The 16976-nt window shown below is 44.6% G+C and overlaps 1 protein-coding gene across 1 annotated transcript in view; it reads left to right on the top strand.

Moving 5' to 3' along the window:
• LOC125448685 (voltage-gated potassium channel subunit beta-2-like) overlaps window positions 1-16976 on the top strand; it is a 61653-nt gene that overhangs the window by 24981 nt on the left and 19696 nt on the right. Inside the window, exon 9 of the mRNA XM_059642689.1 lies at window positions 10983-11068. Coding sequence (XP_059498672.1) covers window positions 10983-11068 — 86 coding nt within the window. The remainder of the gene's footprint in view (window positions 1-10982; window positions 11069-16976) is intronic.

Genomic DNA, 16976 nt, shown 5'->3' with positions numbered 1-16976 from the left:
TTTTTCCCTGGAGCGTTGGAGGCTGCGTGGTGACCTTCTGGATGTTTGTAAAATCATGAGGGGCACGGGTAAGGAGAATACCAAGATCGTTCCCCTGGGGTGGGGGGGAGTTCAAAACTAGGGAGCATATCTTTTTAAGGTGAGAGAAGAAAGATCTAAAAGGGACCTAAGGGGCAACTTTCTCACGCAGTGAGTGGTTCATATGTGAAATGAGCTGCCGGAGGAAGCGGGAGATGCAGGTACAGTTACAACATTTAAAGGACATTTGGACACGTACATGAATGGGAAAGGTTGAAAGGTTATGGGCTAAATAAGGGCAAGTGAGGCTAGTTTATCTCGGGAAACTTGGTTTGCATGGATGAGCTGTGCTGAATGACTCTATGAGCCTAGGACTTTAAATCTGTTTGAATTCTTTCTGTAGGTAATGAGCAGGTTAGATAAAGGGGATCCAGTGGTCAGACCACATTGTGAGCAGTTTTGGGCCCTGTATCCAATGACGGATGTGCTGGCATTGTTAGGGTCCAGAGGAGGTTTACAAGAATGATCCTGGGGACGAAGGGCTTTCTGTACGAGGAGCGGTTGAGGACTTGGGTTTGTACTCGATTGAGTTTAAAAGGATGAGGGGATCTCATTGAAACTTACAGAAAAATGAGAGGCCTAGATAGAGTGGATGTGGAGAAAATGTTTCCACCAGTACGAGAGTTTAGGATCCAAAGGCACGTCCTCAGAGCGAACGGACGACCCTTTGGAATGAGATGAGGAAGGATTTCTTCAGCCAGAGGGTGGTGAATCTGTGGAACTGATTGCCGTATGTGGAAACCATGTCATTGAGTGTATTTAGGACAGAAATAGCTAGGTAAGGGGATCAACATTTAAAAGGAGTTGAGAAACATATTGGCCATGATCGAATGATGGAGCAAACTCAATGGGCCGAATGGCTCACTTCAGCTCCTACGTCTTAGAGTCTTGTAGAACATTGGTGTCCAGGCAGACAGCACAGTGGCTCAGTGTTTAGCACTGCTACCTCACAGCACCAGGGACCTGGGGTTTGATTCCAGCCATGAAGTATTAGAGTCATAGAGTTATACCCATGCAAACAGAACCTTTTGTCCAACTTGTCTGTGCCAACCAGATATCCTAAATAAATCTACTCCCATATACCTCTAAATCTTCCTATTTACATACCCGGATGATTTTTAAATGTTGTAATTGTACCAGCCTCCACCACTTCCTCTGGCAGCTCATTCCACATGTACCACCATCTGTGTAAAAACATTGCCCCTTTTAAATCTCCCCCCCCCCACCTTAAACCTACGCCCTATAGTTTTGGATTCCCCACTGTGGGGAGAAGACCTTGATTATTCATCTTATCCGTGCCCCTCGTGATTTCATAAACTTCTATAAGGTCACCTCCTCAGTCTCTGACACTCCAGGGAAAATAATCCCAAGCCTATTCAGCATCTCCCTATAGCTCAAACCCTCCAAACCTGGTAACGTCCCTGTAAATCTTTTCTGAACCCTTTCAAGTTTAACCGCATTTTTCTTATAGCTGAGAGACCAGAACTGAATGCTGTATTCCAAAAGTGCCCTAACCAATGCCCTGTACAGCTGTAACTTGCCCTCCCAATTCCTATACTCAATACACTGACCAATAAAGGCAAGCGTACCAAATACCTTCTTCCCCATCCTGTCTGCCTGCAACTCCACTTTCCAAAAACCATGCATCTGTGCCCCTAGGTCCCTGTGTTTGGCAACACTCCCCAGGGCCCTACCATTAACAGTTTAAATTCTGCCCTGATGTGTCCGACCAAACTGCCACAGCTCACATTTATCTAACTTAAAATCCATCTGCCAATCCTCAGCCCATTGGTCCATCTGATCAAGGTCCTGTTATACTCTAAGATAACCTTCGCCACTTTCCACTACACCACTAGTTCTAGTGTCACCTGCAAACTTATTAACTATAACTCCTGTATTCACATCCAAATCATTATATAAATGACGGAAAGCAGTGGACCCAGCACCGATTTTGTGGTACCATTCATAGGCCTCCAGTCCGAAAAATAATCATCTACCACCACTCTCTGTCTCCTATATTCAAGCCAATTTTGTATCCAAATGGCTAGTTCCCCCTGATTTCCATGTGATCTAACCTTGCTAACTAGTCTATCATGTGGAATCTCGTTGATTGCCTTACGGAAATCCATATGTGTGGCAGCTCTCTGTGTGGAATTTGCACATTCTTCCTGTGTCTGTGTGTGTTTCCTCTCACAGTCCAAAGATGTGCAGATTAGGTGGATTGGTCATGCTAAATTGCTCCTAGTGTCCAGGTATCTGTAGGCTCGGTGGGTTAGTCATGGGAAATGCCGGTTGCAGGGTAAAGTTAGAGGGTGCGGCTAGGTGTGAGCTCTTCAGAAGGTCAGTGTGAATTTGATGGGTTGAATGTTCTGCTTCCACATTTTAGGGATTCTATGTATGAGGATGCATACATGATCCTGTGTGTGTGTGTGTGTGTGTGTGTGTGTGTGTGTGTGTGTGTGTGTGTGTGTGTGTGTGTGTGTGTGTGTGTGTGTGTGAAAGAGGGAGAGAGTGTGTGTGTGTGTGTGTGTGTGTGTGTGTGAGAAAGAGAGAGAGTGTGTGTGTGTGTGAGAAAGAGAGAGAGTGTGTGTGTGTGTGTGAGAAAGAGAGAGCATGTGTATGTGTGTGTGTGAGAAAGAGAGAGAGTGTGTGTGTGTGTGTGTGTGTGTGTGTGCGCGCGCATGTGTGTGCGTGCGTGTGCATGTGCGTGCGTGCTCAAGGCATGACCATGTATATATATACATGATTGTGTATGTGATCATATCTGAAAGCACATTAAAGGGTGTAAGGGACCACGTGTGTGTGGGTTTGTGAGAGATCCATGATAAACTCATTAAACTTACCGGGGACGGCTCAGATTTCCATCCTCCAGTCCCAGAGAGGGCCTTGAGCCTAGTACTTTGTAACTCAGTAACTGGGCTCTGTCCAGGAACACTTTCTGAAGAAGGATCTCGACCCAAAATGTCAGCTTTCCTGCTCTTCTGATGCTGCTTGGCCTGCTGTATTCATCCAGCGCTACACCATGCTATCTCAGGTTCTCCAGCACCTGCAGTTCCAGTCCAGGAACAGTTGAGCCACCGAGCCAGAGCTGACTCTGAGACCATAAGTGTACAAATACCCCATGTCTCTTACTCCCATAATCATATGTTGCTCCATTTAAGCCTCTGGAGGAGTTTGCATTGCATTGCTGTGTGCTTAATGAGTTTTGAATTTTTAGCACCCCTCTCCTCTCCAGGTCTATGTGACTTGATCCTGTTTAGCTTCATATAAATCTGAGGAGGTCACGCAACACCCTGCCTCGAATTGACTGACACTGAAAGTCATTTACCATCTCTGCAACCATTCTGCATGTTTATTGCCTCACCATTCTCAGCCATATTAACTCCAGTTCCTCATGGTTGTCGATGAGTTCTCTAATACCTGTTTTCTGTTGATAGGTCATTACATCCCACGATCGAGGGTCTTCTTTGTGGAAGGTATCTGTCGTGAAGTGAAGATTTCACTTTAATAAGGGCAAAATACTGAGGATGCTCCAAGTTTGAAATTAAAACAGCAAGCACTGGAGAAAGGCAGCAGGCCCATGAGAGGAAGGGGAAACAGAATTAATGCCTCGGATCGAATAGGACTGTTCTTCAGAACTTAAAGGGGTTGGAAAAGTGGTAGCTTTTCTGTTACTGATAGAAAGGGAAGAGAAAGTGCATCAGATGGTGAGGGTGCCTGAAGTTAAATACAAAGGATGTACTAATAGAACATAGAACCATACAGCGCAGAACAGGCCCTTCGGCTCTCAATGTTGCGCCGACCTGTGAACTAATCTAAGCCCATCCCCCTACACTATCCTATCATCATCCATATGCTTATCCAAGGACTGTTTAAATGCCCCTAATGTGGCTGAGTTAACTACATTGGCAGGCAGAGCGTTCCATGCCCATACCACTCTCTGAGGAAAGAACCTGCCTCTGACATCTGTCTTAAATCTGTCACCTCTCAACTTGTAGCTGTGCCCCCTTGTACAAGCTGAAGTCATCATCCTCGGAAAAAGACTCTCGCTGTCCACCCTATCTAATCCTCTGATCAGCTTGTATGCCTCTATTAAATCCCCTCTTAGCCTCCTTCTCTCCATTGAGAACAGACCCAAGTCCCTCAGCCTTTCTTCATAAGGCCTGTGCTCCAGACCAGGCAACATCCTGGTAAATCTCCTCTGCACCTTTTCCAATGCTTCCACATCCTTCCTGTAATGGGGCGACCAGAACTGTGCGCAATATTCCAAATGAGGTCGCACTAGCGTTTTGTACAGTTGCAGCATGACATCACGGCTCCGGAACTCAATCCCTCTACCAATAAAACCTAACACACCGTAAGCCTTCTTAACAGCACTATCAACCTGGGTGGCAGCTTTCAGGGATCTATGTACATGGACACCAAGATCCCTCTGCACATCCACACTACCACGAATCTTTCGAATGACCCAGTATTCCGCATTCCTATTATTCTTCCCAAAGTGAATCACCTCACATTTATCTGCATTGAACTCCATTTGCCACCTTTCAGCCCAATTCTGGAGTTTATCCAAGTCTCCCTGCAACCTGCGACATTCTTCCACACTGTAATAATGGTAAAGAAATGATAGAGATATAAATTAGGTGTTAATGTTAGGAATGGAAACGAAAAGGAGTTTGGTCTACTCTGACAAGAGTAAAGCCGACAACACAGAGCAAGGCGTGAGTGGGCGTTGTAGCCACCACAGAACATGATCTCTAGCCTCTAGTTTGACATCATTTCCCAGCACCATTCGGTTCTGACTAGATTTGAAACATTAACTCAGTTTCTCTCTGCACAGGTGCTGTGAGATCTGCTGAGGTCCTCCAGAGTTCTCTGTGTTTGTATCCCTATGTTTATTAGTCGCAAGGGAGAGGAGAATCTCACGGAGGGTTGGTGACAGTATTTGATCTGTTCATTGTCTTCTCCCCACTTTGGTATGAGGCATAAAACAGCAGCAGCAAAAGGCAACTTATTACTTAACCAGAGAGTAACATCAGATTGTACCAGTGCAGAGGGATCTGGGTGTCCTCATGCCTGAATTGCAGAAAGCTAGTACAGTGGGTGATAAGGAAGGTGAGTGGAATTTTGGTATTTATTGCTCAAGAAATAGAGATAAAAGGAAGTAAGTGATGCTGCAATTGCACAAGGCATCAGTATTTGGATATTGTGTTTTAGTTTTGGTCTCCTTTGTTGAGGAAGGACATAACTGTATTGCAGAGGAGGTTCACTAGATTGATTCTAGAGATGAGGTGTTTGTCTTATGAAGACAGATTGAGCAGTTTAGGCCTATTCTCTCTGGAGTTTAGAAGAATGAGAGGAGATCTCATTGAGGGACATGAACTGCTAAAGGAGATTGACAAAATAGATGTAGAAAGTACATTTGCTCATACAGGGCAATCTAGAACAAAAAGTTTTAGGATAAGGGGTAACAAATTTAAAACCAAACAAAGAACAGTACAGTCCAGGAACAGGCCCTTCGGCCCTCCAGGCCTGAGCTGACACATTTTGCCCTTCCATATTAAAACTGTCTTCAGGATGCATATCCCTCTATTCCCTTCCCATTCATGTATTCATCCAGGCCCATCTTGAATGCTACTATTATGTCTGCTTCCACCTCCTCCTCTGGCAGCTCGTTCCAGGCACTCATCACCCTTGAAAACCTTGCCCTGCACATCTCTTTTAAACTTGAACCTGTGTCCCCTAGTAATTGACCCCTCCACCCTGTGGAAAAACTTCATACTTTCCACTCTATCCATGCCATTCACAGTCATATAAATGTCTATCGGGTCACCCCCTCAGCCTCCTGTGTTCCATTGACACCAAACCCAGTCTATCCAACTTTTCTTCATCGATAAAATCCCCCATACCAGCCAACATTCTGTAAACCTTTTGTATACCCTCTCCAAAGTCTCCACATCCTGTGTGGCCGAACTGAAGTTCTATAAAGCTGCAGCACAACTTGCCATATACTCAATGCCTCTTTTCCCTCATCGATCACCTTCATTACCTCCTCAAAAAACAGGATGCCATAGGCCTTTTTTACTGTCTTATCTACCTGCGCTACCACTGTCAGAGATCTATGGACCTGAACGCCCAGATCCCTCTGCATATCAATACTGCTAAGGGTTCTGCCATTCACTGTATCATTTCCACCTACCTGACCTTCCAAAATGTATCACCTCACATTTGTCCGGATTAAACTCCATCTGACATTTTCTGCCCATGCCTCCAACTGATCTGTATTCTCTGACAATCCACCTAATTATTTGCAACTCCAGCAATCTTTGTATCATCCACAAACTTACTCATTAGTCCAGCTACATTTTCCTCCAAATCATTTACAAAACAAAGAAGCAAAGAAACCTACAGCACAGGAACAGGCCCTTCGGCCCCCCAAGCCTGCGCCGATCAAGATCCTCTATCTAACCTGTCATCTATTTTCTAATGGTCTGTGTCCATTTGCTCACCGCCCATCCATGTACCTGTCCAAATATATCTTAAAAGATGCTAATGTGTCTGCGTCTACCACCTCCGCTGGCAACGTGTTCCAGGCACCCACCACCATCTTGTGTAAAGAACTTTCCACGCATATCTCCCTTAAACTTTCCTCCTCTCACTTTGAACTCATGACCCCTAGTAATTGAGTCCCCCACTCTGGGAAAAAGCTTTTTGCTATCCACCCTGTCTATACCCCTCATGATTTTGTAGACCTCAATCAGGTCCCCTCTCAATCTCCGTCTTTCTAATGAAAATAATCATAATCTATTCAACCTCTCTTCATAGCTAGCACCCTCCATACCAGGCAACATCCTGGTGAACCTCCTCTGCACCCTCTCCAAAGCATCCACATCCTTTTGGTAATGTGGCAACCAGAACTGTACACAGTACTTCAAATGTGGCTGAACCAAAGTCTGATACAACTGCAACATGACCTGCCAACTTTTGTACTCAATACCCCGCACAATGAAGGAAAGCATGCCTTATGCCTTCTTGACCACCCAATTGACCTGCGTTGTCACCTTCAGGGAACAATGGACCTGAACTCCCAGATCTCTCTGTTCATCAGTTTTCCCCAGGACTTTTCCATTTACTGTATAGTTCGCCCTTGAATTTGATCTTCCAAAATGCATCACCTCGCATTTGCCCGGATTGAACTCCATGTGCCATTTATCTGCCCAACTCTCCAGTCTATCTATATTCTGCTGTAATCTCTGACAGTCCCCTTCACTATATGCTCCTCCAGCAATCTTAGTGTCATCAGCAAACTTGCTTATCAGACCACCTACACCTTTCTCCAGATCATTTACATATATCACAAACAACAGTGGTCCCAGCACAGATCCCTGTAGAACACCACTGGTCACAGGTCTCCAATTTGAGAAACTCCCTTCTACTACTACCCGCTGTCTCCTGTTGCCTAGCCAGTTTTTTATCCATCTAGCTAGCACACCCTGGAACCCATGTGACTTCACTTTCTCCATCAGCCTGCCATGAGGAACCTTATCAAACACCTTACTGAAGTCAATGTATATGACATCTACAGCCTTTCCCTCAATCAACTTTGTCACGTCCTCAAAGAACTCTATTATGTTGGTAAGACACGACCTTCCCTGTACAAAACCATGTTGCCTATCACTGATAAGCCCATTTTCTTCCAAATGGGAATAGATCCTATCCCTCAGTATCTTCTCCAGTAGCTTCCCTACCACTGATGTCAGGCTCACCGGTTGATAATTACCTGGATTATCGTTGCTGCCCTTTTTAAACAAGGGGACAACATTAGCAAGTCTCCAGTCCTCTGGGTCCTCACCCGTGTCAAAGTTGCTGCAAAGATATCTGTTAAGGCCCTGGCTATTTCCTGTCTCGCTTTCCTCAGTAACCTGGGATAGATCCCATCCGGACCTGGGGACCTGTCCACCTTAATGTCTTTTAGGATACCTAACACTTCCTCCTTCCTTATGTCAACTTGACCTAGACTAAGCAAACATCTATCCTTAACCTCAACATCCATCATGTCCCTCTCCTTGGTGAATACTGATGCAAAGTACTTGTTAAGAATGTCACCCATTTTCTCTGACTCAGTGCATAACTTTCCTTCTTTGTCCTTAAGTGGGCCAATCCTTTCTCTAGTTACCCTCTTGCTCTTTATATATGAATAAAAGGCTTTGGGATTTTCCTTAACCTTGTTTGCCAGCAATATCTCATGTCTTCTCTTAGCCCTCTTCATCCCTCGTTCCAGATTCGCTCTACATTCCCAATATTCTTGCAAAGCTTCGCCTGTCTTCAGTCGCCTAGACCTCATGTATGCTTCCTTTTTTCTCTTGGCTAGTCTCACAATTTCACCTGTCATCCATGGCTCCCTAATCTTTCCTTTTCTATTTCCCATTTTCACAGGAAAATGTCTCTCCTGCATACTAATTAACCTCTCCTGAAAAGCCTCCCACATATCAAATGTGGATTTACCTTCAAACAGTTTCTCTCAATCTACATTCCTCAGATCCTGCCGAATCTTGGTATAGTTGGCCTTCCCCCCAGTTTAGTACTCTTTCTTTAGGACCACTCCTATCCTTTTAGACCTCTCCTTTACATAGACCACAAACAGCAGGGGTCCCAGCACTCACGCCTGTGGAATACCACTACTCACAACCCTCCATTCTGAAAAGCATCCTTCCACCGCTACCTTCTGTCTCCTATGACTAAGCCAGTTCTGTATCCATCTTGTCAGCTCACTCCTGATATGTGACTTTACCTTTTTGTACCAGTCTGCCATGAGGGGCCTTGTCAAAAGCCTTACTGAAGTTCACGTAGACAATATCAACTGCTTTTCACTCAATCATCTTTGTTATCTCTTCAAAAAACTCAATCAAGTTAGTGATCACAGAGTGACCAAGATGACAAGAAATTATTTCTCTCAAAGTCTCATGAATCTATGGAAATCACTATCCCAGAGTGCATTAGTGCTGGGACAGTGAATAAATTTAAAGAGGAGATGGACGGATTTTTAATTAGTAATGGGTTAAAAGTTTATGGGGAACAGGCACAAAAATGGAGTTGAGACTGAGATAAGGTCAGCCATGATTGTATTAAATGGTGGAATAGACTCAAAGGGCCGAATGGCCTACTTTAGCTTATAGTTGTTATGTTCTTATAATTTGCCCAGCTCTCCTGAAGGAGTCATGACATCAGGATGAGGAGGGTGAAAGGTCTGATGTATCTAAACTAGTAACAAGACTAGGCCATTCTGCCCTTCGAGCCTACTCCAGCATTCAGATATGAACATGCTGATCCTCTCTCTCAATGCTCTCTTCCCATTTTCTCCTCTTACCCCCTTGATGCCTTTAATATCTAAATATTTGTGTTGGTTAGCCATCAGATCTTCTTTGTACCTAACCCTGGTTATCTGAACAGGAGCTGACCTCTTCCTGTGCTTTAACAAACCACCGTGTGGTCTCAAGTGGTTCCCACCGTCTGTACTTCTGATGAGGGGAGCCTCAGCCCTGTTCCTAACCAGTTAGAAATATTGCATTAAGGACATGATTGGGCTTGATGCGATATCCCTCCCAGCACAGAGGCTGAAGATCAGCCACAATCGTGTTAAATTGTGGAGTAGACTTGAGGGACCGCCTTTCTGAAGTCACATGTAGGCCAGGCCTAGTAAGGATAACAGATTTCTTTCCATAAAAGGCATTTGTGAACTGGGTGGATCTCTCATTGTCATGGCGACTGTTGCTGGGATGACAATGAAATGCTGCAGATTTCATTATTTCAAGCTGTTATGGTAAGTTTGAACATATGTCCATGTGGGTCTGGGCCTCTGGATTAATTGATCAGTAACAGTGACTGGGCCACCACCTCCCACTGTATTACTGAGGAGACTAATTATTCCGTAAGCCTCAGAGAGGTCACCTCGTCATCTATCCTGTTCTGAAACAATTCAGCCAGGGGCAGGACTCTACACAGTAACTGAGGGCCTTCAAACACATTAGAGTCAAAAATATTGGCACACGTTCGTCTTCATGAGGAGGGACTGTCAGGCTAAGAGATGTCAGAAATAAAGTGACATTTCATAGAACTACGCAGGATATATAGAAAGATTCGGTTCAGCCCATCCTAACCCACACATGAGTCTATTTCCCTTCCAACTGCCTACCCTCAGCCTTTAACATGTCTTTAAAACATACAAATATGAGAGAGGGATAGGCCATTCTGCCCCTCGACCTTGCTTATCTGAACATGGCCTCAGCTCCACTTTGCTGCCTATTCACACTGCCCCTACCCTTACACCCATGACCTCTGACTCTGCTGATCAAAAATCTATTAACCTCAGGCTTAAAAATATTCAAGGTCCAAGCCTCCACGGTGGACTAGGGAGGAGGATCCCATTGACGAGAGATCCTCAGAGGAAGAAAAATGTCTTTCCTCATCTCTGTCTTAAATGAGAGAAGGGATATATTCTTTCTATCCCTTTGTATTAGTTTCCTTCCAAAGGTGAATTGACCGTGCTGAATTGCCCATAGTGTTCAGGGATGTGTCAATTAGGTGGGTTATGAGAGATGAGTCAGGGTGGGATGCTCTGAGGTTTAGTGTGGACTTGTTGGGCCAAAGGCCCTGTTTCCACACTGTAGGGATTCTTTGATTCTATGATCTATGATTGAAGCAGTTTGCCTCTGCCTGTGCGATTGAACTCCACACCTATTCCTCCTGATTTTTGGATTGTGAAGAACTCTCCTGTCTTTATGGTCCCTGCTGTAGGATTCAAAATTCTCTCCAGGTTAACCACAGTCAGTGCAGGGAGGGTTGAGTGTGGGTTGGGGCACAGTGGACATGAGATACTAATTCTGCAGTTCTCCGTCTTCCAACAGAGATCGTCCGTGCCATGACCTTCCTCATAAACCAGGGGAAGGCGATGTACTGGGGAACATCTCGATGGACCTCAGTGGAGATCATGGTGAGAAAATTCATGAAAACAAAACCTGTGCTGTTTCCTAATTAAGAGATTGCATATGTTCATCCAGGCAGGTTTTGTGAAGTTTTGAGATAGGATGAGCATAACCTGTATTTATGTAGTGCCTATAGTGGAGACCAAACATGCTGAGCTTTTTCTCAAGAGTATTCTGGGACTAAATTGGATACTGAGCCACTTGAGCAGATATTGACAACAGATGACCAAGCGCTAGGTCACACAGATTAGTTTTTAAGGGGCATCATATAGGAGAGAGAGGGCAGAAGGCAGGGAAAGAGAGAGCTTGATGGAGGGAAATCCAAAGCCTCAGACAGGACCATCAAAGGTGGGGCGAAGGGAATCAGAGATTGATTGATGGCTCAGAATTGGAGTAGTGCAGAGATCTCAGAGGGGGATGGGGCTGAAGTAGATTACAGAGATAGAACTAGAGTCTCTACAGTGTGGAAACAGGCCCTTCAGCCCAACAAGTCCACACCAACCCTCAGACCATCACACCCAGACCCGTTCCCACTATAACCCACCTAATCTACACATCCCTGAACACTATGGGTAATTTAGCATGGCCAATCCACCCTAACCTGCAAATCTTTGGACTGTGGGAGGAAACCGGAGGGCCCGGAGGAAACCCACGCAGACACAGAGAGAATGTGCAAACTCCACACAGACAGTCCCCCGAGGCATGAATTGAACCCAGGTCCCTGGTGCTGTGAGGCAGCTGTGCTAACCACTGTGTCGCCCCAAATTCCTTCAGAAAATGGATAGGGAGGGGTGTAGAGGCTGGAGGAGGTTACAGAGATAGGGAGGGGGTGTAGAGGCTGGAGGGGGTTACAGAGATAGGGAGGGGGTGTAGGGGCTGGAGGAGGTTACAGAGATAGGGAGGGGGTGTAGGGGCTGGAGGAGGTTACAGAGATAGGGAGGGGGTGTAGGGGCAGGAGGAGGTTACAGAGATAGGGAGGGGGTGTAGGGGCTGGAGGAGGTTACAGAGATAGGGAGGGGGTGTAGAGGCTGGAGGAGGTTACAGAGATAGGGAGGGAGTGTTCGGGCTGGAGGAGGTTACAGAAAGAGGGAGGGGTGTAGGGGCTGGAGGGGGTTACAGAGATAGGGAGGGGGGTGTAGGGGCTGGAGGAGGTTACAGAGATAGGGAGGGGGTGTAGGGGCTGGAGGGGGTTACAGAGATAGGGAGGGGGTGTAGGGGGCTGGAGGGGGTTACAGAGATAGGGAGGGGGTGTAGGGGGCTGGAGGGGGTTACAGAGATAGGGAGGGGGTGAAGCTGAGGAGGAAGTTTTTTTTATTCATTAAAGGGATTTGGACGTCACTGACCGGGCAGCATTTATTGTCCGTCCCTAATTGCCCAGAGGGCAGTTAAGAGTCAACCACATTGCTGTGGGTCTGGAGTCACATGTAGGCCACACCACGTAAGGATGGCAGTTCCCTTCCCTAAAGGACATTAGTGACCAAAATGGGTAAATAATGGCGAGAATATTTGAATCAAGATATTTCCTGACTGGAACCAATGGCAGTCGATGAAAATGAGTCAGTGTGGATGACTGATTCTGAATTTAATCAAAAAGATGGTTATTAAAGAGGACCCTCTAGCTGCCAGTTGGGGAAATGCGGATCCCAGACAGTGAAAGACCTATGTACCAATGATAGGGTCAGAGGCAGGGGTAATGGATAAGAGTTGACACCAGCCGGAATATGATCGACTGAATGGCCTGCTGCACTGGAAGTACTGTTGAAACAGATATACCTCCAGACTCTCCCTTACATCACTAGTCCTTTCACAACTTCAAACATTTTTTCAAACTCTGGATGTCAGGAGAAGCAGAAGGCCATTCAGCCCTTCTAGCAGAATATCTCAGAGTCAAGCTGTCTGACTGTTTAATACATTTCAATGAGTCCGTCTTGTCCTCGAAACACAAGGGAATACTGGCCCTCTTCACTCAATCACTGCTTGTAGAACAGGCCTCCTCACTCCCTGGAGTCAGTTGGTAAGTTTTGGTGGCATTCCCTCCAATGCATGTATATCCTTCTTAGAGATGGAAACTAAATCATTCCTCAGTCCACTCCAGGATATTACCCTGAATCCCACATGCTTTAATTTTCTTTACTCACTCCTCTGTTGAACTTTAGCAAAAACCTTCGGAAAATCCAATTGTACCACATCTACCTGCTTCCTCTCATTGACTCCGCTAGTAACATCTTCAAAATACTCTGGTTTGTTAAAGATAATTTCCCTTTCTTGACTGCCTAATCAGACAATTAGTTTCTAAATATAAATTATTTTGTTGATAGGTTAAGGTCGGGGTGGAGGTTAGATAGACTTTAGGTTTAGAGTAGAAGTTCAGCACAACATCGTGGACTGAAGGGCCTGTACTATGCTGTACAGTTCTATGTTCTATATTCTATATCCAGTGATCACATCTTTGAATAAATTTGAATAAGTTCCCTGCTACTGATGTCAGGATCACAGATCTGTTCCCTGTTTTCTCTCACACTCTTTTCTGAAACTGTGGGGTTACATTTCAAACTTTCAAACTACAGGAAACATTGCAGAATTAGTGGAATTCAGAAAGATGATCACCAGTCATCGGGTGAAGCTCACTGGGTCTTCGGGATTTGTTAACTTTCAGTCTAATTAATTTCTCCAGTATGACTGTTTTTACTGATATTAATTTAGTTCAGTTTCACATACTAACTAGACAATTGGGTCTGAATTATTTCAGGGTGAATTCTGTGTCTTTTGTGAAGACAGACATAAAGTGCTTTTTTAGCTTCTCTGTCATTTCTCTATTTCCTGTTATAAATCCACCCATCACTTCCTGTAATGGGCCCTAACTTGTCTTTGCTAAACCTTTGCTTTTTTGAATTCCGGTAGAAGTTTTTACGAGAGATAGTAGGAACTACAGATGCTGGAGAATCCGCAATAACAAGGTGTAGAGCTGGATGAACACAGCAGGCCAAGCAGCATCATTGGAGCACGAAAGCTGATGTTTTGGGCCTGGACCCTTCTTCCAGGGCCTGCTGTGTTCATCCAGCTCTCTACATCTTGTTATCTAGAAGATTTTACAACCTGTTTTTATTTTTCCTGTTATTTTACATTGATTTGGATGATCTATTTCTTTATAAACTTATTATTCCCTCTTTGATGAATTCTAAAATAATCCCAATCTTTAGGCTTACAACTGTTTTTGGCAATGCTGTAGTGGAAAGGAAAGTTGGACTCTCTTAAGTTATCTTTTTTTTCTTACTTATTCTAAGTTAATACAGGTACGGCAAAGGTACATACTTTACATTGTAATTTTACATTCAACACACATGACAATAAACGATTCAGTTCAAAATGATTGAATTGAATATTTAACCTGCAATTGGATTAGGGTTCAGGTAATATTGAATTCAATCATTTTGAATTGAATCATTTATTTTCATGTGTACTGAATGTAAAAATACCGTGTAAAGTGTGTATCTTTGCTGTATCTGTATTAACTTAGAATGAGTTAATTTCTCGTGAGATAATTTTTTCTTAAAGGGATGAATGCTTTTTGAAAAATGTAAATTTAATTCTTTAATTACTCACCATTGTACCTGGCATTAAACCTTTAAATATATTTTTCCAATCCACCACATTCTCATACCTTGCTTAGATTCAAAACCCTAGTTTGAGATTGGAAGACATCATTTTCGTTTGAACTGAACGGAAAAGTCTTCCATTCAATGCTCATTATTCCTTAAAGATTCTTGTACAGCTAAAGTTATTAACAATCCCTTTCATTTTGCATAATAAAAGACCAAAAATATCTGGTGTCCTATTTGGTTCCTCAGTGTGTTCCTCCAGAAAACTATCTCAAAAACGGTCTCAAACACATTTTAAGAATATTTCCTCCACAGCATTAGTGCTGATGAGATTTACCCAGTCTATATTGAAACCACCCGTGATGCTGTATTCTCCTTGCTAAATGCCCCTCTAATTTCCTGGTTAACACTGGGTTCTACATTATCAATGTTGTTGGGTGCTCTATAAACCAAAGTTTGGTACCCACTTCACCCAAATATCCTAATCTTTCAAATGGAAATCCTCTCTCACTAGCACATAGTCCAACTTTTCCTTTTGGCAATTCTTCCCAAATGATGAATATCCTTTCATATTCAGTTCCCTGTCTGGTCACCTTGTAGCCACATCTCTGTCACCAGCAATCAAATCATTCTCTTATTTTTCTTAGGACCAAAAATCCATCAATCTTCCTGTGAATACTGAATGCATTCGGAGTACCTATAAATTGGGCCATTTAACACCATTTTATAATTTGACTGTGATTATTCTGGAGGTTGGTTAGGCTGATCTCTTCTTTTCATGTACAAGGGATGGCACGGTGGCTCAGTGGTTAGCACTGCTGCCTCACAACGCCAGGGACCCAGGTTCGATTCCAGCCTCGGGTAACTGTCTGTGTGGAGCATTCACATTCTCCCCGTGTCTGCGTGGGTTTGCTCTGGTTTCCTCCCACAGTCCAAAAGATGTGTAGGTTAGGTGGAATGGCCATGCCATAGTGCTCAGGGATGTGCAGATTAGTTGGGTTATAGGGGGATGGGTCTGGGTGGGATTCCCTAAGGGTTGGTGTTGACTTGTTGGGCTGAAGGGCCTGTTTCCACACTGTAGGGATTCTATGAACTTTTCCAGCCAGCTTCATTGATATCCTGTCTGGGCTCCCTTTCAGTTTCCTGTCATTGAGCTGGCAGTTAGAGCAGTGGCATGCTTTTCCTGCAGGACGCAGGAGCTCAGGGGGACTTCCATCATCACTGATGACTGCACTTGTGGGAAGTGCACTAGGCTGCAGCTCCTGGGAGACAGTGTTAGGGAGCGAGAGCTGGAGCTGCTTGTACTCAGGATCATCCAAGATGCTGAATACATCATAGATAAGAGTTTTAGTGAGGTGCAGGCGGAGAGTAGCTGGGGGACCACCAGGAAAGTCAGAGGGACTTACAGAAACTTGGATAAAGAACGGGACAAGACTGGCAGCTTAATGTGCCAGGGTAGGGGTGTTGTGGGTGGGGCAGAGGTAGAGGAGAGAGGGAAAGGGGAGTTGCATTTTTGGCTGGGGGAGTATCACAGCAATAGCCAGAGATGAAATAATCCAGTGAGCATTTGTGGGTGAAGCTAAGAAATAAGAAGGGGTTGGTGACGTTAATGGGGTTGTACTACAGGCCCCCAGACAGTCCCTGGGAATTAGAGGAACACATATGCAGGGAGGTTACGGAGATATACAGGAGAAATAGGGTTGTCACAGTGGGGGATTTTAATTTTCCTAACATCGACTGGGACTGCCATAGAGTTAAGGGCTTAGATGGGGTGGAATTTGTTAAATGTGTTCAGGAACATTTTCTCAAGAAGCCTACAGAGTGCCCTACTTGGGGAGGGGCAAAACCCAGTGTACTCTTGGGAAATAGGGCAGGACAGGAGACTGGGGTGACAGTGGGGGAGCACATTGGGGCCCGTGACCACAGTTCTGTTCATTTTAAAATAGTTATGGAAAAGGACAAAACCGGTACACAAGTTGAAGTTTTAAATTGGGGCAGGCGAATTTTGATGGAATTAGACAGGAGCTTGCAAGGATTGATCAGAGTAGTTTGTTCGCAGGCAAAGGGACATGTGGCATGTGGGCAGTCTTTAAAAGTTTGATAGCTTGGTTTCGAGTTTGCTTCAACATATGTTCCTGTGAGGGTGAAATGCCAGCTGGCAAGAGTAGGGAACCATGCATGACAAGAGATATTGAGGCTTTGATCAGGAAAAATGAGGAGACATGGCTCAGGAACAAGCAGCTGGGATTAAGGGAGCCCCTGGGGGTTTTAGGGGTTAGAGGAGTTTACTGAAGAAGGAAATCAGAAGGGTGTAAAG

This window comes from Stegostoma tigrinum, chromosome 45, assembly GCF_030684315.1.
Source record: "Stegostoma tigrinum isolate sSteTig4 chromosome 45, sSteTig4.hap1, whole genome shotgun sequence".
Lineage (NCBI taxonomy): Eukaryota > Metazoa > Chordata > Chondrichthyes > Orectolobiformes > Stegostomatidae > Stegostoma > Stegostoma tigrinum.
This window is presented reverse-complemented; position numbering and strand designations above follow the sequence as displayed.